This window comes from Panthera uncia, chromosome E1 (genome assembly GCF_023721935.1).
Source record: "Panthera uncia isolate 11264 chromosome E1, Puncia_PCG_1.0, whole genome shotgun sequence".
In the NCBI taxonomy this organism is placed as follows: Eukaryota; Metazoa; Chordata; class Mammalia; order Carnivora; family Felidae; genus Panthera; species Panthera uncia.
The window spans coordinates 36961743-36984339 of NC_064814.1; the positions used below are offsets into that span (position 1 = coordinate 36961743).

The following is a 22597-nucleotide window of genomic DNA, read 5'->3' on the forward strand; positions in this document are numbered from 1 at the left end:
GCCTGTGTGTGTGTGTGTGTGTGTGTGTGTGTGTGTGTGTGTGTGTGTGTTGGGGAGAAAGAATTGGAGAGAGGCAAGAACAGAAGCTGGGAAGCTAGTTAGGATCAGTTCTTCTACCCAAGAAGCCCTTCTAGACTCTGGAATTACAGTAGTGCGTAAAATCCCTGCCTAGAATTTTAAAAATTCTAGTTAGAAAAGCAGTTAACAAGTAAGCCAGTAATACCAGTTCATGCTGTTAGGCATGAGACTAGAAAATGACATTGAAACTGAAGAGTGAATGGCAGGAGGGAGCCAGATATGTGATATCCTGGGGAGAAGAGTCCAGGCAGGACTCTTCCAGAAGCAAACAGCAGATTCAACGTCTAAGGAGGGAAGTGTGCCGTGTGCATAATAGATCAGAGATGGCGGTTGAGATCTCTGCCGTATTGGGGGGGAGAGGGGGGAAGGGGGGTGGTGACAGGGGAGATGGAGATAGGAATTTATGAATCTTCAGCTTAAAAACAGTATCCAAAGTCACCCGACAGGGCTCCTCTCGGGAGACTATGGATGGAGAGGGTGCCAAAGACAGCCTAGGGGCTCCCAACATTGAAGAGCAGAGGGAGGGGAGAGAGCAGCAAATAGGCTTTGAGCTGGGAGGCAAACCAAGGGCACGGAGTTGTGGAGAGTGTTTCAAGGAGGAGGCAAGGGTCACTTGTGTCTGGCTCTGCCAGGAGGTTAAGAGAAAGACAGAGAAGTGTCACTTGGATCTGGCCACTTGGGATTCCTTGGTGACCTTGAGAAGAAGAGATTAGGTGGAGTGGTTCAAGCGAGACTGGAGGGTTTAAAGAGTGAAGTTGATGAAGTGAGCTGAGTATTGGGGAATTTTTTTTTTTTAAGGTTTATTTATTTATTTTTGAGAGCAATCGAGCAAGGGACGGGCAGAGAGAGAGGGAGAGAGAATCCCAAGCAGGCTGCATCGTCGGCACAGAGCCCTGTGTGGGCTCGAACTCATGAACTATGAGGTCATGCCCTGAGCCGAGGTCAAGAATCAGATGCTTAACTGTGCCACCCAGGCGCCCTAGGCTGATTTTATTATTATTTGACTGATTGATGGACTATGGAATCAGGACTCCTTCTTGCAGCCTGCAGAGCACGGGCTTCATGGTATAAGCAATTTAGTTTCACATCTTGGCTTTACTACCCTCTAGCTATGAACTTTAGCAAGTTAACTTCTCTGAACCTTGGTTTTCTCACCTGTAAATGGGACGCACTAATCTAATTTGCCTTGTCAGAATTGTGAGGATCACATGATAAAGCACTAGGTAGTCCCTAGCTCAGTGCCTGACAGATCAGAAGTATTCTTCGAGTGGAGAATGACTACTTTCTTCACTACTTCTGAAAACATGTAATTACTTATCAGTTATTTCAAAGAGGCATAGCTAAGCCATACTGATAGGCTTTCATAGCATTTCCTTTCAAAGTCATTGCAATTGTACTTTAATTGCTTTTTAAGGATAATATACAAGATGAAGCAAAACTTATTCTGTATTAATGATCCATAACGTGGGATAGTTTTCCTAATGCACTTACAGCCTAGCTGCTTTTAACAATTCCAGGAATATGGTAGTGACAATAGGCAAACCTCCCTCATGGAACTGCAGACATTCTTGAAGGCTTGCTTTGTAGCCACTTTCTGATTTGCCCTGTCAGAAAGGTACTTCTTTGAGGATTGTGGGCATTGTAATTAGGTTTTCTAAAAAGGATTTTTGTGAAATCTTACACAGTGGTTCACCATAAGTATGTTAATTCCAGGATGTTGCATCTATGTAAAGCCCGTTGTTGCAGAAGTACCTTGGCACACAGAGCAGTTAATTAAAATCAGAACAGATTGGATGAGAACCTTGGGGACTTGACTTTACTGCCTTAGATTTTGGAGGTTAGCAAGGTGGTTTGGAGTCGCATTGCAAACTAGCACTTATTTTACTAGGGCACTGACATTCTGACCCTTCCCTCCTCCTTGGTAAAGCCCATGACAACCACTGATCTGCTTAAAATTATTTGCCTTGGGCAGGTGAACGAGTGCAGAAGTGACTGTTTTAAAATTACTTAGGATTCTAGGACTTAATGGGGAGAAATCACATTATCTCCCTTCTTGCCTCTAACTACAACTGTACTCAGCCTACCTGGGATAGATCATTTATCTTAACCCTGTTATTAAAACTGTAATTTTCCTGTTCAGCAGAGCTTAGTCTCTCAAGAAATGCCAGCATACTTGTCAAGCTGACACACTCCCACGTGCTGACTAGCCTTCTCGGCCCCGGACCCGCAGGGTTCCTCCACAGGGAGGAGCAAGTTTTCTTGCTCATCTTGGCCTTACACCTCCCGTCTTCCTCCCAGTCCTGCAGAGCGGGAGAGGAGAGAGCCTCACAGGCGTCAAACAAGCTCCCTGGGACCCTGGTCAGAGACTGTATTTGGGGATTAAATCGCCAAGTCCGTCTTTTCCGAAGAAGGTGAGGGGAATCGGGGAAGGAATTTTCAAACCCTCAAAGAAGATTTGATCATTTTCTTTCAAGATCAGGAGATTTGCAGATCAGAAAGGGAACTTTCTCATGATGGCGCCATGGGCAAAATTCGTTATACGCCCACGGTTGGTTCCACTTCCAGCCCTTTGGTAACACGATCAGATGCCAAGTGTGTGTGTGTCTGTTTAGGGCTGAGGGATGAAAAAATATTGCCAAGAGAAAAGGGTTTGGTTTGTATGGCAATGTTAAAACTACAAACGCTTTCCTTTCACTCCCTGAGGTAATCCTGAATACGGTTGTAATTTAGGCTTCGTATTTTCTGGTTTGGCAAGAGAGTACTTTTAACTGGCCACATTAGGAAATGGTATTTTAATTATATGTCAAACAGAGTAAAAGCCTGGTCTCCTGACATTGGTGACCCTGTTCTGTTAGCTACTTCAGCACTGGAGACCTCCCCCCGCCCCAGCCCTTTCTGTAATAGTCCCGTCCCCACGTACTCATATGCCCGGGATAAGACTCCGTTCTCCACCTGCACATGGGGCCGGGGGAAGAACCCAGAGGCAATCTTCAAGTCTTCTCCCAGAGCCAAGACCTCCTGAGCCAGGCCACATACTTGGATAGGCTGATGGCTTTTCTTTCACAGCTCTTCAGAGGAGGCAGCTAAGATTAGAACCAAAGTTGAGAGAATGAAAATACCACCGTGGAAGATAGATTGTCTTGGTTCTCGACTGAGGAAGACCTTTCTTAGCTCTTCTGTCAGGATGGCCGAGTTGAGCTGTATAGTTGTGCCTCATTGGGCCCAGAGTCCCCTGGGGGCAAGGACCTAGTCGACCTCACTTTTGGTATTCCCAGTGCCCAGCACGGCGCTGGTGCTCCCTAAGTGCTTGGGAAAGCACAGGAATTTAAACACTCTACAGCTGGCTGGCCTTCTGGCTGTTTTCCTGTTGATCACGCCTTGCTGTGCGGGCCTACCCATCGTGTGGCAAAGTCCTTGGCTCTCAGAAAAAATTGCAACGTGCAGATTCCTTGTGCGAAGGAAAAGTTTGTTTTCTTCTTGTGGTTAACACCCCCCCCCCTTGTCTTTTTACTTCATCCGTTCACCTTTGTCTGCTGGCAGCTTATCTTTGGTGACATCTGTCTCCCCTTGCTTCCAGTCTCTGGTGAAAGAGGTGACCTTTCTCCTCCCCGCCCACCCCCAGTCTTTCTTTCTCCTCCTGGCCCTGACTCCCACCTTGTGTTGCCAGCTTCCCTTCCCCTGTAACCTCTTCCTCTTTGGGGGTCTCCTGCAGTCTCTGCATTTCTCTGTCTTGTGTTAGTAACCTGCATCCTCTTTAGCTCTGGCCTTCTCTCTTCCCTTCATGGCCAGAAGTTTCTTCAGAGAATAGTTAATCCTTAGGGCCTGGCTCATCCTCACGTCTGACCTGTGGTTAGCCATCAGGTTCTGTCTTCCTTAACTGCTCGGATGAAGAACACATTCACGTTTTCTTGAAACTGGGGCCTGGGTCCATTGGACATTTTGTATTCCATGCGTTCTACTCTCCGGGTCATTTGACAGCATTGATCATTTCTTCCTGAAACACAACCCTCTCCCAGGTTCCCCCCCCCTTTGTTTTTATTTGTTTGTTTTGTTTAGTTTTGGTTTTTTGTTTGTTTTTTTAAATTTATTTTTGAGAGAGAGAGAGAGACAGAGCGTGAGCAGGGGATGGTCAGGGAGAGACAGAAACACAGAATCCGAAGCAGGCTCCAGGCTCTGAGCTGTCAGCACAGAGCCCAACGCGGGGCTCTAACTCGTGAACCGTGAGATCATGACCTGAGCTAAAGTCAGCCATTTAACCGACTGAGCCATCCAGGCGCCCCCAGATCACCCACCTTTGAGCATTCTTCCTTCCACTGTTGTGATGGTTTTCCTCCACTAGCCCTTTAGGTCGGGTCTTCCCCGGGGCACTCCCTGGCCACCCTCTCTGACCCCCCACTGTCTAATTCAGTCTTCTGCCCCGTTCTGGCTTGTCATGCTTCCAGCAGGCTGAGGATTCCCAGACCTTCCTCCTCAACCAGGACTGTGCTCCTGTGTGCTGTGTCCATCAGCAAGTCCCCTGGGTACAAAACCCCACTTGTCGTCTTAACTGCCCCCTGCCTTCACACAGACACATGCCTCCTCCTGAGGGCCTTGTCCCTCATTACAGTTAAGGATTCTACCGTGTCCTGTTGTTTTTTTTCAGAGACCCCCAGGATTCGTCCAAGACTGCTTTCTCTCCCCATTCTCCCACTGCTTCTGTTCACTGACGCATCCCACGAGTTCATCAGAGATCTGTCTGCCTTTCTCTTAGGCCCGTGTCCTCGTGTCTTGACTGTACTATAGCAGCATCCTGCTCCTAGCCTTCCCCTTGCAGGCTTGTTCCCCAGGCTGCTTACCGGCAGAGTGCCCACTCTAAAATGTAAATAAGATCAGAAAACCTGCTTGCCTGAACCCCTCACCGTGTTCCATTACTTGCAGGATAAAGTCCAGATTCCTTCTTTAGTGGCTGCTCGTTTGCCTGCTGCACACCCCACCCTTACTCTTGACCCTACTGAACATTTTGTAGTTTCTTTTTGTATTTTTTTAATTTAAAACAAATGTTTAATGTTTGTTTATTTTTGAGAGACAGAGAGAGAGACGGCACAAGCGGGGAAGGGGCAAAGAGAGAGAGGGAGATACAGAATCTGAAGCAGGTTCCAGTCTCCGAGCCATCAGCACAGCTTGCCCATTTCAAGCGGGGCTTGAACTTACAAATTATGAGATCACGACCTGAGCTGAAGTCGGATGCTTAACAGACTGAGCCACCCAGGCACCCCCATTTTGTGGTTTCTTTAATGCCATGTTGCATGCAGTTTTCTCTTTCTTGCAAATTCTTTTTACTCTGGGCCAGTTACTCTAACAGCAGGATATGTGTGGCGTCTCACTGGAGAAGTCTTCTCTGGTCATCCCTCCACCCCTGGGGAGTTGATTGTATCTTTGTAGCCTCCCGTATGCTGTAGGAACCTCTGTTAAAGCACTGAGCACCCTGAAATTTCTAGCTTTGGCTTTACATTTCTTTCTATCTTTTTAAAAAGATTTTAAGTAATCTCTACACCCACCATGGAGCTCGGATTCACCACCCAGAGATCAAGAGTCATGTGCTCTACTGACTGATCCAGCCAGGTGCCCCTGCTTTTACATTTCTTGTTCCCCTGCCAGACTGTGAGCCCCTCGAGGGTCAGATTTCTCCCTTTACCTGCCTAGCACTGGAAACAGCAAGGCACTGGCTTCCATAAAGGTTGCGTGGGGGAGTGGAGATTCTGACCAAAGCTGCAGACCACCCACAGCCGGGCTGCGCTGATCCTCGCCTTGCCCCCACCCCCTTCAGTTACTTGACCCCTTCTGCTAATTTTGTCACAGATGTCCATATCCCTTTTTAGGATAGCCCAGAAAGCCAATGGTAATTGTGGGGGAAATCTCTAGGTTTACTTTTTAATCTGAACCTTGCCAGAGAAATCGTGGCTGAGCTATTGTTATAATGCTCGTAGCAACGACTGATATTTGTTTAGTGGCTCTCAGCCCAGAGAATGTCCAGGTGAGAAAAAGGAAGAACAGAAAGGTAGGACTTACTAGAGGCAGGTGTAGTAAAGCAAGGCTTGGGCCCAGGTCCTTTGGTTCCAGATCCTGCATTCCTTGCATTACAACACATGGTCCCAGATGCTCTTGTCCAGGTGATTGAGAGAATCGTACAACCCCTCTTTCAGAGGGGCCACTCTGCTGTTAGCGCCATTATCTTGCCAACACAGAACTTATTTATTTAACTGTTTCTCATTTTATTTTTCCATGTGAACTATTCATTGCAGTTAAGACTTTTCTAGGAACTGAGAGGCCTTGGACAAGTACTAGGCCGAGACCAAGGTGTTTGATGTGTAGGAAATGGAGTGAATGCGATTAAAGTTTAAATACCGTGTGTGATTCATCCTGTAGTCTTTGTTGAGCTATCTATCTGCTGGGCACTGGCTGACTGTCATGGTCCCTGTTCTCAGGGGAGGGAGGGGGGTGGGGGGTGGGAGGAGGCGGATGTGAATCAGACATGCCTACAAAAGGGAATGAATTCTCCATCAGGAGTATTGGGAAATGCTAGAAGCTAAGAAGGCCCTAGAGTAGTCAGGAGACCTAAGGTTATAGCTGTGTGAACCAGGAAGTGAATCCTCCTGCTGGGCCTCTGTCTTTTCCTCTGTGAGATGACCAAGCTTGAACCAGTTGGCTTCTTACTGTTAGTACTTCCCAGCTTAGCACATGTTTGAACTATGATTTACAAAGGCACTTTTCATGAGTCAGGAGGCAGAGCAGAAGGTACCATTCTTCTGTGTGACCTGATTATTGAGTAGTAACACTAAATGTTTCATTTATTATTTCTGTAGGCAGAGAGTTCAGGCTCAAAATGTCCATATTGACTGCCTTGGTGTACTAAGAAAAGCACACTCTTACTTCATCACGGCAATGCTTGGCATTTCAGGGGACCCTTTTGCAACTTTAGGTTATTCTGACATTTGAGGGATTGGATCTTCTTTGTTCTGTGATCTTAAGCATCTGGGTGGCTCAGTCGCTTAAGCAACTTGATCTCAGCTCAGGTCTTGATCTCAGTTGTGAGTTCAAGCCCCGCACTGGGCTCCGTGCTGTGTGTGGAGCCTACTTAAAGCATTTGGGGTGCCTGGGTGCCTCAGTCGGCTGAGCGTCCGACTCTTGATTTCAGTTCAGGTCATGATCCCACGGTTGTAGGATTGAGCCCTGCATCATGCTGAGCATGGAGCCTACTTAGGATTCTCTCTCTTTCCCTCTCACTCTTTCTCTCTAAAATTAAAAAAGAAAATCAGGGGCGCCTGGGTGGCTCAATCAGTTAAGTATCCATCCGACTTTGGCTCAGGTCACGATCCAGCCATTTGTGAGTTCGAGCCCCTTATTGGGCTCTGCACTGGTGGTGTGGAGACTGCTTGGGATTCTTTCTCTTTCTCTATCTCCCTCTGTCTCTCTCTCTCTCCCTCTCCCTCTGTCTCTCTCTCTCTCTCTGCCCCTTCCCCACTTACACTCTTTCTTTCTCTCAAAAATAAATAAACTTAAAAAAAAATCTACTCCTTTGGACAAAGGAGCACCCCTATTTGATATGTTAAATGGGAATAATATTCCAGAATTTCTTAATAAACCCATAGAGGCACCTCTTCAGCAAGGTTACAAACATTGGTTGAGCGTCTTCTGTGTGCAGGACACTGCTAGGATACAGTATACACGTGACTAAGAAGTCATCCCTGCCCTCAAGGAATTTATGCTTTAGTGGCAGAAAATAGAGGGTAAGAATGTCTGTGCAACAAACTGTTTAAGCTGCTGGGAGAGAGGTTTAGGAAGGACTGGAAGAACAAACGTCAGAGCAGTTTGCTCTGCTGGCTGGCAGAGGGGAAATCAAGGTGGGTGGCATGGTACAGGAAAAGAACGTTAGGTTTAGAGTCAGAAGACCTGGGTTTTCAGAATCTCAGTTCTCTGTATATTAGCTGGGTGACCTTGACTTCTTTGAGCCTGGGTTGCCTCATCTCTGAAGGAAATAATAATAGTTCCTCTCCATGGTCATTGTGAATATGGGATTATACTTGTGTGTGTGCATGTGCATGTATGATAAAGTCCTTTCTTTTTTTAAGTTAAAAAAAAAAACTTTTGTTTATTTTGAGAGAGAGAGAGAGAGAGAGAGAGAGAGGGAACGCAAGCGGGGGAGGAGCAGAGGGAGAGAGGGAATCCTAAGCAGGCTCCGAGCTGTCCGCACAGAGCCTGATGTGGGGCTTGAACTCACAAACTATGGGATCATGACCTGAGCTGAATCCGAGTCAGACACTTAACTCACTGAGCCACACTGGCGCCCCTGATAAAGTTCTATCTATCTGAGCTCTAGGAGCAAATTCATCTTCCTGAATAAAGTGGGTATTAGGTCACTTACGATTGCTAAGGCAGTTCTTTACTTGAAGTCAGGTCTCAGATTAAACCAAAACATAGCTCAGCAACCTTTCAAAGGTAGGGTGCCATCTCGGCTGTCCGTGTCGTCCTGGTAGATCAGGCGTCTGTCTTGTGTGCAATGGCCACTGGTGAAGCAGGAGGTGGCGAGAAACCTACGGCCCCTGAAAACATGTCTTCACCTCGACGCTCAACTCTGGCAGCAGGTGTGAATTGAGTATCCCGGCTCACTTGTGCCCTCGGGAATGGGGGAATGCAGTAGAGGTGTGTCTTAACTCTGACCCTTTTCCCCTTCCTCCCTCACACCAGATTTTATCATGTGGGCAACCTGCTGCAACTGGTTCTGCCTGGATGGACAGCCTGAGGAGGTCCCCCCGCCCCAGGGAGCCAGGACGCAGGCCTATTCCAACCCTGGGTACAGCTCCTTCCCCTCCCCTACAGGCTCGGAACCAAGCTGCAAGGCTTGCGGGGCCCACTTCGCGAACATGGCCAGGAAGGTGAGTGTTGACTTCACAGCCCGCTGGGCCGCTACAGCCTCAGGTCCTTGGGCAAGCCTGCCGACCCCTCCGTAATGCCTGTCACCTTGCCGTTGCCTGATCCCATAACCCACACCTGATCCCTTCACAAGATTGTTAAAGAAAAACTAGCCCAAAGCAGAGCATCTCAGCGTAGATTTGGAGCCAGACAGGCCTGAATTCAGATGTCAGCTTTGCTGCTTACAAGCCATATGACCTAACTTTTCTGGAGATTCTTTCCCCCCCGTCTCTAAAATGGGGGTGTAATAGTCATACGCATCGGACAGTGTTGTGAGAATAAAATGGTTAGGCCACCAGGGGCGTCCAGCATGATGCTTGGAACGGAGCAGGCACTCAGTGTTACTCCCTTCATTCGCTGTCGTCATAAAAAGCCCGGCCGCAGATTAACTTGTTCTTTTTATCACTTGCAGTGCCGAGGACATCTCAGGTACATCAAGACCCTGACAGGACAAAGACTGGGGCTCCTTTACTGTAGCGACTTCACTGGCCGTGCGCGGTAGTCATCATGTTTTCCAGATTAGCAAGCAGCAGGGGAGACCAGTGGCTGGGGAGTTGTGCCTGGGTGCGGGCGTCCCTGGTTAGGGCTCAGTGGCGGCATATTCTCCTCTGTCAAGCATGGCCGGGGCTGAAGGTGAACCCTGACCTGGGAATTCCTGCATTCTTCTGCAGAGCAGGCGGTTTGCAGCCCTGGATGTGATGTTAGAATGGCGCTGATGGGGACTTTGAGAGGAAGAGCTACTTTTTAAGCCACGTGCTGTATGCCAGGGTCTGCTGTGAGCTGTGTGGATGTTTTGGTTTCATTTCATCCTCGCAGTGTCTCTGTGATAGAGGTTTCAGGGTCCTGAAACTCCCATTTTACAAATGAGAAACTGAGGCTTTAGAGTTTAACCGTTAAGAAGGAGACTGTTTGTCAAGTTCCTGGCAGATGGCGTAAGAGGTATTGAACGACTCCATCTTTTCCCTCCACTTAGGTAGTGCCCCAAGATCATGTGGTTAGTAGAGGGCAGAGCCAGGATTCACACCCAGCTCTTTGAATTCCCAAGCTGCCTCCCAGAAGACATTCAGCACGTCAGAGAATTCCTGTAGCGCTGACCACCCTTTTGTCCCCATAAGGTGGAGGAGGACTGGCATTTTGCCTCGTAGGTTGTGTTTTGCTTACCCTCCACTGCAGCGAAGGTGGGCCCTCAGCAGAGCTTTGCCGTGATTTGCTTGGCCGCCCTGGTCACTGCTAGAATGCCACCAGAGAGGCCACTGCAGGTGGCCAGGGAGCTGTGGTTCAGTGGCTGCGGCGCTGTTCCCCTTACACTTAGACTGGAAGGTCGAGTCCTTGGACGGAGGCCGATGCGGAGACTAGAAGGAGCTGGGAGTCCTCTTAGTGATGGAGATGGTGGGGTGGGTTCGGGAGCCGAAGCGAGATAGGCAGGAGGCCCATGGGCTGCTTGTCACCTGCCGGGCACTGAGCTTGGTGTTTCAAATGCGTTCCCTCTTTGACCCCTTAACACAGCCTATGAAACGTGTGCTATTGTTTGTTCCCATTTTAGAGATGAAGAAATTGCTCTCTGTGTTTAAGGTAGTCAGTAGTTTCCAGGACTCCTCAGGTGCAACTAGAGTCTGTTGGATAGTCCAAGACCTTGCTGTTTTCAACAAGAAATGCTGGGAACAACTGCGGGAAGAAGTGGCAAAGTAACTTCCTGTTACTTTGACAGAAACAAAGACATTTGTTTCAGTGAGGCTGCGTGAATTTGCTCTAGGTTTGTGTGACCTTTTCTTGAAAACATCAGTTATACCCTGTGGAAGGTGAGTGGAGGGGAGCAGAGAGTGCAGTGATGGTGATCAGCTCGGGCACCAGCACACTAAGCGTGTCGAAAAGCATGTTGAGAGAACCAAGGGATCTGGCGAGTTCCTGACATTTCTGAGCCAGAAAAGAGAATGAGTGAGCAAGGAAACTGCCCCCAGAGAAGAGAGAATGGCAGGTAGGTGAACGTGGGAGGAGGCTTCATTTTTGTGTATGGTGCCTGTTTCCACCTGACGTAAATGTTTGTGCATGGCCCATCTTCAGAGGTGGAGCACAGGACGGGGATTCTGTTGATTTTGTTTGCAACTTTGTCCCCAGTGCTAGTAGAACAGTGACTGACATGCAGTCATAGGCAATATGATTTTATAAATGAATGAATGACTAGGCAGTTGAGTTGCGAGCAGTTTGTAAAGGAGGAAGTAGGCTGGAGAGTTTCTGCTTTCATTACTTCGTGGTTGGTAATTCCATGCCGAAGATTTTCATTGAGGGCCCAACTCTGCTGCTGCAGCAGTGTGCTCGCAGCTAGAGGTTACAGGTTTGTGGAGACGGAGCTGAGTCGGCCTTTCCCTCGGGGAGCTCCCTGGCTGACTAAGGAGGCCCTCATAGCAACTGTGCAAGTTATGTACTAGGGAATCAGGCATTGCTGGTAAATTGAGACACCAGATAATTCTAGCTGGATGAAAGGTTTATTGATCTGCAAAGCAGCGGCTGAAGTAAAGACACCAGAGGTGGGGCAAGTGCCAGGTGTGTTTGGGAACTGTGAGTGGCCTGTTTGGCCAGAGTGCAGGATGCTCGAGGAGTTAGGGTGGACCACACTGGGATCAGATGGTGAAAGGCCATGACTTCCGCTGGAAGGAGCTTGTCACCAGATAGCAAGGAAGCACAAGAAAGATTTTGAACAGAGGAACGAAAGAGATCAAAGAGATCAAAGAGATAAGGAGAAAGCTTCTGTAGCAAAAAGAGCTTTTGGGGGTATGAGAGGAAGAAAAGTTCCAATTTGAACGGAAAAAGATGGCTAGTGGTACGATGTCTTGCCACAAAAATAAGAATTAATTTTGTGTAATTCACAATGGATTTTGTGAATATTAAGGATGTTTTCTCCTAAGAGAATTTTTCATTTGTAACTTCCTTCTTAAGTGGATCAGCATTCATATCTTTAGGGCTTGGCAAATAACAACCACAGGCTTTTAAAACGTGTTTTCTAGAAGTTGGTTGAAAGGAAATGATTACGAGGATCCTGCTGTTTTTCTTTTCTTCATTGTGGTCAGTATCTTCTGAATACTCATCCAGTACAATGCACAGATAACATTCAGGACTATCTGGAGAGAACATAGCTTGTACCCCCTGCCTTAGAGTTTTTAGTCCTAGAGAGGGATGACAAGCCAAATGTTTTGCCCCAAGCCAAAAACCTCCTCTGTATTGGCAATACCCATGCATAGTTTGGCAGGGGCCCCGACCCTTTTGGAAAGGGGCGGGGGGGCTGGTGCCCAGCCTCTTTAGTTGGACCAGTTAGGGGAGGCTGCGGAGGAGGAGGTCGTACTTAGAAACTGGAAGAGATCTTGGGATCTCAGAGTACTGGCAGAAGCTCAGAGATAAGGCAAAGGGGGAAGGGAATAAAAGGTGACTGTGTTACCTTTTTTTGTGAGTGCCCACCTTATGCTAAGGTTTCCTATGCATGACCTCATGTAATGCTTTCAGTAACCCTTAGAGGTGGGTTGACCTTCTGACGTTACAGGTGAGGAATCTGATGCCCTGGGAACTTACTTATTTTGTACAAGTTCCCTTAGCGAGGAAGGGACCTGCCAGGAATGAATCCTAACTGTGTCACTCCTCAGGCTGTCCTCTTCCCCCCGCAGTGGGCTGCAGGGAGAAATGCCCATAGGAAGGCTGGTGCGGAGGAGGGGCTGTCTCACCTGTGCCAGGGAGTGTGCACGGGGAGTGGGGAGGAATAACAGAAGGGCAGATTAGCCAAGGAGAGCGACCCGCCCCCCCCCCCCCCCCCCCCATGCCGGGCATCCCTTGAAGGGCGGTGCCTGCCTGGAGGTGCTGTACTCTTGGCAATTTTGCAGGGACGTTGGCTCCGCTAACTCATCTTTCATGCTTCCTTGTTACTCAGTCGGTTTTCAGGGTTTGCTAGAATTTATACACACGTGTTGCCTTTGCTCATTCTGCCCACGTTTGTTGACAGCCATTTTCTCCTTTCCCTTTGTTCTGTCCTGGCTCTGCAGGCTGGTATGCTAGCCTGGAGGCTGTCTCACTCCTTGAGGGGGTGTTTCAGATGCCGGCTGACTTGAGAGTCCCCTGCGAGCAGGGGGATATGGAGAAGCTGGGTGGCTGCCTTTGCATTCTGATCTTGCATCCAATAATCCAATAAGCTGGGCACATTTGAAGAAATACAGAGTTGTTTAGATCTGGCTGATTGAGCAACTCAGGGCTTTTTAATCGCGTCAGGCTAGGTCTTGTCAAACTGCATTGACTTAAGTAATGTTCCACGTCAGGACCTGCAGCTTTATGACACCAAAGCCTCGTCATTTCATGATCAATCATCGTAAACGTATTTCATTTCCCAATAGAAAAGCTTTAGATCTAAATGAACCCCCCAGGACCCCAAAACATCTATTTTCTACCTGAGTGGCTACAGGTTTCAGGACTGTTATGATGCTTATGCAGCCATGTGTCCTTTTAACTTGGGCTCTGACCATTTTATTGTCTGGTTATGACTGTAGAGAGTGAGGGAGCTGGATATGTGTCCTTTCAAAACAGCTTCTAAGTATGAGTGGTCAAAACTGGGTGGTAGACATGCCCGTTTCCCTTTATGACACGAATGCCACTTGGAGCCTTCTTCAGCCTGCACAGGGGTATCTGATCTCGCCTAGGTGAACCTAAGTCTCTCGGGCATTCTTGCAAGTTTGAATTCAGCTTTCTATATTTAGAAGAGAGGGAACAGAAATATTTAGTTAATGCTCAAGTCACCAGAGGATGAAAAGTTTTTAATTTCTTTAGAGGACTAGTGTGTGCTTCCAGGGCCATGCCAGCGTGCCCACGGATTACCTCTACCGTGGGAGTGTGGCCTGCTCTTGGCTGGGACAGAGCTCAGTCAGATGTCGCTGTGCTGGCTCAGCCTGTAGGGCGAGAGGCTGAGGATTTGCTTCCTGTGAGTTGAGCAAGCCCTTGTGTGCTGTGTGGTCTGCCGTTACGGGAAAGGCTGCTGCCATGCAGTACCTCCTACCTGCTAGGTGCTCTCGTCGTGCGGCTGGGATACTCTGCACTTGCGCAGATGAGAGCTCCCTAATCGCGTCTGGGGGGCCCCTGTAGCTGTCTGAGCATTTGCCTTGGATATGCTGCCGTGCTTCTCTGGATTGCCAGCACTCTGGGCCTTCCTGGGTGAGGTTTGGAGATGGAGAGCCAGGCCCTGGACTAGGTCCTGCTGTAGGCTTGACCGGGACTGAGTTAGGCAGCATGGCCTGGTGCAACAGGCGTGGCTGCGGACATTCCACATGGACAGGCCTGCAGTGTGAGTCCCAGCTCTGCTGTTCCCTGCCTGCCCTCGAGTACGGTGCTTAATTTCTCTGGGCCTCGCCTGCTTGGTGAAACAGGGAGGCCTGTTAATAATGATTGATTAATGATTATGTACATTAATACATAATACAGCGATACAGTAGTGCTTTGCGGGGTTGCTTTGAGAATTAAATGACAGGCCCTAGCACATCGTGGCCTCTCAGTAAATTTAATTAATTTGATGGTAATTGGTAGTAATTGGTAGTAACCAATTGATGGTAGTAACCACCATCATACACATGCATTTGCTTTCTTTTCTCAGCAGTAAAGTAGAAAGAATCGTAGTTCAGAGTTTGAATCCTGGCTCTCAAAATTATCTCCCATTTCCTAGAAATAATAATTAAAAGAGTTAACACTTATTGAAGAATCATGTGTCAGGTATGCTAAATGCATTCTCTCTTAACTATACAACGGTCATATGAAGTAGATACTATTACTGCCCCATTTTACAGATGAGGAAACTGAGGGCTAGAGAGGCTAAGTTACACACCCAAGGTGACACCATAAAAAATGGGGGAGAGGGGCACCTGGGTGGTTCAGTCAGTTAAGCGTCCATCTCTTGATTTCCACTCAAGTCATGATCTCACAGCTTTGTGAGATCGAGTCCCGAGTTGGGCTCTGTGCTGATGGTGCAGAGCATGCTTATGATCCTCTGTCTCTCTGTGCCCCTCCCCTGCTTGTGCTGTCTCTCAAAAAATAAATAAATAAACTTTTGAAAACAATGGAGGGGGGAGACTAAATAAAAATGTTGGTTTTTTTCCGACCCTAAAGCTGGTATTCTTAGTAACCTCTGTTTCTCTATCTGTACAATGAAAAAGTAAGCCTCAATTGGAATAATAAATGTAGCATCCTGTACATGGATACACAGATGCATACGGGGCGGGGGGGAGGTCTGCCATCTGGAGGTGGTGTTTAACCTGAAAAAGGGAGCTGGCACCCACATCCTGGGGCGCCTGGCTGGCTCAGTCGGTAGAGCGTCCGACTCTGGATCTCGGGGACGTGCGTTCAAGCCCCATGTTGGGCCGCGGGGCCTACTTTAAAATAGCCTAAAAAATAGGTAGCTTAGTACAAGTAGGAGTGATTGGGGGAGGCCTTGCTGGGCATGTAGCCCTAGGCCCCCATCCCACCCCTCTTGTCCTCAGTCTGACATGGTTTCTGCTGCCTCTTGCTCTAAGCAGCAGACCTGCCTGGACTGCAAGAAGAATTTCTGCCTGAGCTGTTCGAGCCAGGTGGGAAATGGGCCCCGCCTCTGCCTTCTGTGCCAGCGGTTCCGAGCCACGGCCTTTCGGCGGGAGGAGCTCATGAAGATGAAGGTGAAGGACCTCAGGGACTATCTCAGCCTCCATGACACCTCCACCGAAATGTGCCGGGAGAAAGAGGAGCTGGTGTTCTTGGTGCTTGGCCAGCAGCCCGTAATCTCCCAGGAGGGCAGGACTCGCGCGCCCACCTTGTCCGCGGATGTCCCCGAGCAGCAGGCCTTCCTGACCCAGCCTCGCGCCAGCACGGTACCTCCTACCTCGCCTCACCTCGCCTCTTCGTCCGCACAGGCCACCTCTGTTCCCCCAGCCCAGGCTCAGGAAACCCAGCAGGTATGCACCGGGTCACGGCCGCCCCCGGCAGGTCAGGGGGCTCCATGCGCTCTCCTGCTCGCTGTGTGCGAGTGGGTGCGAGGCTAAGTGTCCCTTCTGCCTACTGATGCAGGCATGTTTTCTGGACATCAGACCCCGGTTTTGTTTTTTTCAGAGACGATAATGCACAGCATCAGGTATTTTTGTGGTTTTTGTATTTTCTCAATACAGACATATATCCCTGTTAGTCAGTTTTTAAAAACTCATTGTTCCAGAAATATTGTGAGAAAACTGTTAATTCCAAATTTAGTCCTGTGCAGACTGCCCTCCTGCTTATCTTTGTTATCAGTCTTCCTTAGCCAGGTGGGGAGCTCGGTGCCTTAGTAACCGTCACAAGGCACATAGGAAAAGGCACATGGAGAGGGAAGGGAGAACGGAGGAACACTGCGACCCAGACACGGTCGCTGCTTCTCTCGCCAGTCACCGTTTGGGTCAGGTTGTGGTTGGTATACTATGGAATGGGAAGTGGCCTTGGCATCCTCCCAGGGGGCTTAGAAACAGCAGGCAAAGAGCAGCACATTGGCGGAGCTGTGAACCAGGCCTGGGGAGTACAGAGCTGCCTGTGCCTTCAGGAAGCCCCTGTGAGAGGGAAGGTAGATGTGCAAACCAGCTACTGGGTTAGAGCAAGGCCAGTACACTTACCCAGCATGTCAGGAGTGGTGGCGCCCCAGAGATACACTGAAGTGCCTCGGTGACCCTTTTATTTATCTGGCATTAGGACCTAGAAGATCTGGTTTCCATATCCAATCTGTCACTGACTCTTTGGTCACCTTGGGCAAGCTTTGAGCCTTCATCGATGAAATGGGGTTTGCGATCCCAGACTACTTTTGCTCTCACCAGGATTTTTGGAGAACTGGCTGGTGTGACAGCGGGTCTGAAGACCTGGGAGCCTCTTACAGCTGGCTTAGCACTAGTGTTAGGTCCTGTGCAGGCCGTGGCTGGCCGCTGCCTCTTGCTTGTGACTCCCTCCTTCGCCGGGACTGGGCCCCTGATTCAGCTCTGGCAGGCACTGAGGCATAAAGGCCAGGGTGCTGGCTTACTTCACCTGCAGTAAACTCACTTAGCTCTCTTGGGGGCTGTGGTGTGCCCTCTCCCCAGCTGGAGTTTAACTCTTCCCTACACTGGGGCTCTGTCTCCTGGCAGGTTTTACTCCCTAGTATGACTTCCTCCCTTGGCTGGGTTGAGCACTCCTGTTTATGGGGAGCCCGGAAAGTAACTTGAGGAAATTGCTGTTCCCTAAAGAACTTTCAGGTGGGTTTTTCCATGAAAGGAGTAGGTTCTTAACTTCCTGCCCTTAAGCAGAAGTTCCAGGCTGCACCCGCAGGTCACAGCTCACATCCCCTGTTCTGGTGACATCTGCAGTTTTCAAGCCAGGAGAAGAGACATGGGAAGTCAAGTAACTCGTGCAGGCTACCTGCACCTAGGATGCAAATCTGCCATGGCGTCCGCTCCAGGCTTCTTTCCCTTCCCCTTAGCACCCTGGCCATCATTACTAGGGATAGAAGTGGGTAGAATAAGCAAAATAGTGGGTAGACACTAGTTATAGATTTTGATTTAGCCAGTGGGCAAACTGAAAAGACAAGAGCATGCTTTGCAGTGTGGATTCCAGTTTCTCTTTCTAGGAAAAAAAGGACATACAGAGGCTGTCTACTTAGGAGGTTAGGCTCGGAAAGGCTTTGTAACTCCAGGAGACTGGTGGGTACCACATCCACGTAAAGCTAAGGGAGAACCAGATACTGTTTTGGGGGCATCCCCATACGTGTATGCTACATGTGTGATCTCACCACCACCTGGCATTTTTGGTGGTGGTGGTGATTTTTACTTTTCATTTCCATTGTAGTTATTGGCCTCTTCTTAATTAGCTCTATGTCATGCATCGTAATCTGGGATGAGTGGTTGGGGCCATGGGGGACTGGTTTCCTGGGCTGTCCCTTTATTGTTCTGAGAGTCTGGAGGAAAGGCCTGTGAGCTCAGACACCTGTTTGCTCCTGGCTCACACCAGGGCCTTTGCTTGGAGGGAGCAGTGGGTGAAGAGGCTCTAGTTAAGGGGGTTGTGGCTTAAATGGTGATGTGGGGGTGGGGTGGGGTGCCTGGGTGGTTTAGTTGGTTAAGCATCTGACTCTTGATTTTGGGTCAGGTCCTGATCTCCCACTTTGTGAGATTGAGCCCCGTGTCAGGCTCTGCTTACTGACAGTGCAGGCCTGCTTGGGATTCTCTCTTCCTCTCTCTCTGCCCCTTCCCCACTTATTCTCTCTCTTTGTCTCTCAAAATATACATTAAAAAAAATGGTGATGGAACTAGGAGGCTCACAGTTTTAACTACTCTTTGACAAAGCCTTTTGAGAAGTTAGAATTTTAAACTCCTTAAGCATAGACATCTGTCTTTATAGTTTTAGGCTAATAGATTCTCTGGTGCATTAAGGTAATTTTTGACCAGGTATCAAGATAGCTCTTAGTAATTGTGTGCACTGCTGGTCGGAGCACATTTCTAGAATGTAAGAGCGGTGACTGGATGGAAGAGAGGGAACAGAGTGATAAGGGTCTAAAAAGTCTCATCTGGGTCAAATGAGGAAGCCAGGGAGATAATGGTGTGGAGGCGAGAAGACATGACGTGAACAATTTGTGAGAAGATCGTGGACATTGGTTCCAGGGGTAGAACCAAGGATGGTGGGTAGAAGTTACAGGAAGGGAAGTTTGGGATCAGCGTCAAGGAGAACCTGGATGGCAGTTAGAGAGCAGCCTGCAGTGCAGTGGACCTGTGGTCCTCCCCTCACTTGGACTGTTCAAGCTGAGATCACATTGATGGTGAGTGGCCACTAATGCCACCCTGGTGGTGAGCAGAAGTAATGCATTGCTTGTCTTTTAGAGTTGAAATCTATTTGTATTGTTTCTCCCCCCGACAGAGTCAGTATTAAAGAGCAGTCTTTTGTAATGCTGTGGTTCGAGACACCAGATTTCCGGGGGAGATGGGAATACGTTTGGATATGGTATGAGCTGGGAAGAGGCCCATGCTGTGCAAATCCCTGGGTCGTCTCTGTGGATGTGATGGCACCTTTCTCTTCCCACAGGCCAATGGCCATGTGTCTCAGGACCAAGAGGAACCCGTCTACCCGGAGAGCACAGCCAGAGCACCTGCTGAGGATGAGACCCAGGTGGGGCCTCTGCTTGGGTCTGTGCCTTTGCCTTTGTTCTTTCACTGGTGTTGCCAGGCTGTGATTGGGACCCTCTCAGCGGACTCAGAAGTGAAGAATCAGCCTGTGATGATAGTCCTACAATTCTGTTTTCAGGGGTGGAGCTTAGTGTTAGCGTTCCAGATAAACCTTGGAAGCCGTCAGTTGTTAAGTGAGGAGTTGAGAGGTCACAGTGGAGACCAGGGAGCCTCGCGGCCCCTTTGTTTCTAGTCTCTTGCCTTTCTGTAAGTCGCCAGAGGGCAGGCTCCTGGTGCTGCCGCGCAAATCTTGTTGTTCTTTTCTTCTGCTTCTAGCACACAGTAGCTATTGTCAGGAGAAGGAGGTCAGAAAATCAGGAGGAAAGATGAGACGGAGTTCAGGCTTCAGCCACGGCGGGGCCAGTCCAGAGGGCACAGCCAGCAGGGCCACGAAGCTGTGGTCAAGGTCGCGTACAGAGGAGTGCTGGCCAGGGAAGTCTGCCTCTTCCAGAGGGAAGCAGAACTCACTCCAGGGGAGAGGGGAAAGGCCAGCACCATGCTTGGTGGTTTCTTGTGTTGCTACCTTTAATCTTCACAGGAACCCTGTGCGGCAGGACGGCAATTTCTCCTTTACGGAGGGGAAAGACGGGCTTAGAGAGGCGAGCAACTTGCTCGATGGTGTTTAGCATCAGTCGGTGGAGGAGTCAAAATTAGGGCCGCGTGACTCAAACCGGTGCGCCTTCTTCTGTATGACACTGGTTGGTGGGTTTGGGGCTGGCCATGCCTGAGCCCAGGACTGTGGGTCAGGAAGAGACTGGGGGCTCTTTTGCAAAGCAAAGCACCAGGCCAGGTCCTCTTCCTGCCTCTGTTCCTACTTACTTCTTGAGGTCGGGCCCAGAAGTATGGTCTCTTGGCGAGAGCTTGGGAGGTAAGAGCTGAGCCCACCGATCTCACCGTTGCCATTGCAGTCTGTCGACTCAGAGGATGGCTTCGTCCCAGGCCGGAGGGCCTCTCTGTCTGACCTGACCGACCTGGAGGACATTGAAGGTCTGACCGTGCGGCAGCTGAAGGAGATCCTGGCGCGCAACTTCGTCAACTACAAGGGCTGCTGTGAGAAGTGGGAGCTGATGGAGAGGGTGACGCGGCTGTACAAGGACCAGAAGGGCCTCCAGCACCTGGGTGAGGGGCCGGCTGCGCGGCAGCTGCACACGGACCCGGACTGCTTGCTTGCTCTCACTCTAAAGCCTGACGGCACCGACCTGACTAGATTTCTGTGCTTTTAGCCAAGGAAGGAGTCACCTTATGCATCTGCACCGGCCAGTAATAGCTGCCATTTGAAGTTGAGTGCCAGGACCGGGTTAGGCACCGTGTACATTCATTTAATCCTCAGAGCTGTCTGCGAAATAGGCATGATTGGCATTACCCTTTTATTGTAGAGCCTGTATTTGAACTGAAGGCATCCTGGACGGAGTCCATAGCCTTTCCCACAACGTGTCCCCCTCCCCCCCTCCCACCCCGCCATACCCCGCCCAGCAATACCCTCCTGAGCAGTTGGGAGATGAGGTGCGTCTGCACACGTGGTACAGGGGAATAGATCTATTCTGCCTGATTGTGGGCTTTCCCTGCAGTCATTTCCCAAAGCATTCTACACGGCATCAGTTTTAGGCAGTGCCCAGTAAAATATCTAGACCTGTGGTTGAATGAATTTGGGGAAAGAACTTCGTCTCCCTATTATCGATTCATGAGGGACGCCATAGGAAAGGCAGAGAGTCCTGTGGAAGAGGAGTGTGTATTCAGCTGTTTTTAAACTCCTCTTTTCCTAAAATTTCACCCAGAGCCCTCTCCTCCCCACCTGATTTAGCTTCTGCAATCAGCATTTTGATTCCGTGCATGCTGTTGGTGGTCGAGATCCGATTTCAGGCTCTCCTGTCCCACTAGTTTATCAGAGTTGAGGATGTCTGACTAGTCACCTGCTCACAGACTCACTTTCCTCTCTGGGATTGTCCCCAAAATCCCTGTAGAGTTGTGATGTCCTGGGGAATAGGACATGGCCCCATGGGAGCACCTCATCCAGACTCCTTGGCTGACTGTTCCTTCCTTCTTGATGTTAATGCTGCTTCAAAAGTGATAGAAAAGGATACTGTGCCTCTGCAGGGTCCTGCCTACTTGGCAGTGTTGTTCATCCAAACCAGTGGAATCCCTTTTACCAAGACTGGACCGGATACGCCAGCGGGAGTTGTGTGTGAGCTCTGAGCGTGTGAGCGAGGAGGGCGGGCGTCTGGCTGGGCTCTTGGCCAGCCTGGCTCCCAAGCAGGGAAGCGGTCCGAGCACAAAGTGAGGACAGGCTGGTTGGAGATGTTCGTCATGCCATCACACATTCAGACATCTTCTTTTTCTTTCCTTTGCAGTGTGTGGTGCTGAAGACCAGAACGGTACGTAGTTGCTTCTATTTGGGACCGTGTTTGGACTCTGAGCTCTTCTGTTTTTCCCCTCTGCTAACCCTGCTTCCTCTTAGCAGGCTAAGAATTGTGAGCCTATTGGCATCTAGAGAGCATAGGGGAAATTTCACAGAGAACCAGGGCTTCTCAGCATCTTTAAAAACTGTCCTTCTCGCCTCCCTGGGAAAGCTGGGGAAGGTGAAGAGTGGCAGCCTACCCAGGGGCAGACTGATGTGCATGTCTCGGGGTTGCCAGAGCTTGGGAGTCAGCATCTGTAAAATATTTACCAAAGCGAGCGGTGGCGCGTGTCGCATTCGCTTCATTTTTCATACTCCTGCTGCTAAGGTGCTCCTTCCCCTGCAGTTTTCACTCTGTTCTGGTCTGAGTGGGGAGGGTCTCTGTGTGTACCTGCAGAGAAATCGCCTGACATGTTTCACAGCTCCTGGTGCCAACCAAAAAGAGAGGGAGGTGACCTGAGCCTTGTTCATACAGGGCTGGGCGGTGGCTGGAGCTGCTCTCGGGATGGAGCAGGAAAGGTGTCACATGTGATGCTCTCTGACCACAAGACTCCTATACCACCCTGCTGCCACACCCCCACCTGGGTGTTAAAGACAGCCACTGGGCCTGCAGGTACCCCAGAAAGCACTACAGAAATATGGCGGGGCCTGGGCTTCATTCTAAAAACACCTTCGTTCTGCCTTTTGAAAGCCTCAAGGCTGTGCGATTGAGCTGTGCCCACAAGAGAGAACTTCCAGAAGACTCTCCCAAACTTGTTCTTTAGTAAAATGGCCTTTTGCTCAGATAAATCCTCAAACATTGAGTTCTCGGCCCCCACAAACCCTTGGGGGTTCTAGACTCACCCCCTCTCCTGATGCCAAGATCAGGCTAATCCACATGCTGTCTTTTTTGTTTGTTTCTCTGGGAGAATACTGGCAACTGAGTAGATGGGTTTATCGTTGTTCCTAAGAACAGCAATCAGTATGATATTCTGTAGTTCGCTCT

General features: G+C 49.4%; 1 protein-coding gene across 11 annotated transcripts in view; it reads left to right on the top strand.

The window, feature by feature from the left end:
- RFFL (ring finger and FYVE like domain containing E3 ubiquitin protein ligase) overlaps window positions 1-22597 on the top strand; it is a 67550-nt gene that overhangs the window by 39290 nt on the left and 5663 nt on the right. For 6 of the 11 annotated variants that reach the window (XM_049636628.1, XM_049636630.1, XM_049636634.1 and 3 more), the window contains 5 exons: window positions 8803-8990; window positions 15558-15971; window positions 19078-19161; window positions 20126-20336; window positions 21566-21589. In XM_049636628.1, coding sequence (XP_049492585.1) covers window positions 8811-8990; window positions 15558-15971; window positions 19078-19161; window positions 20126-20336; window positions 21566-21589 — 913 coding nt within the window. In that variant the 5' untranslated portion in view covers window positions 8803-8810. Of the gene's footprint in view, window positions 1-6569; window positions 8700-8802; window positions 8991-15557; window positions 15972-19077; window positions 19162-20125; window positions 20337-21565; window positions 21590-22597 lie in introns of those variants that run through there. The other 5 variants (XR_007459170.1, XM_049636624.1, XM_049636625.1 and 2 more) reach the window with 4 other exon arrangements.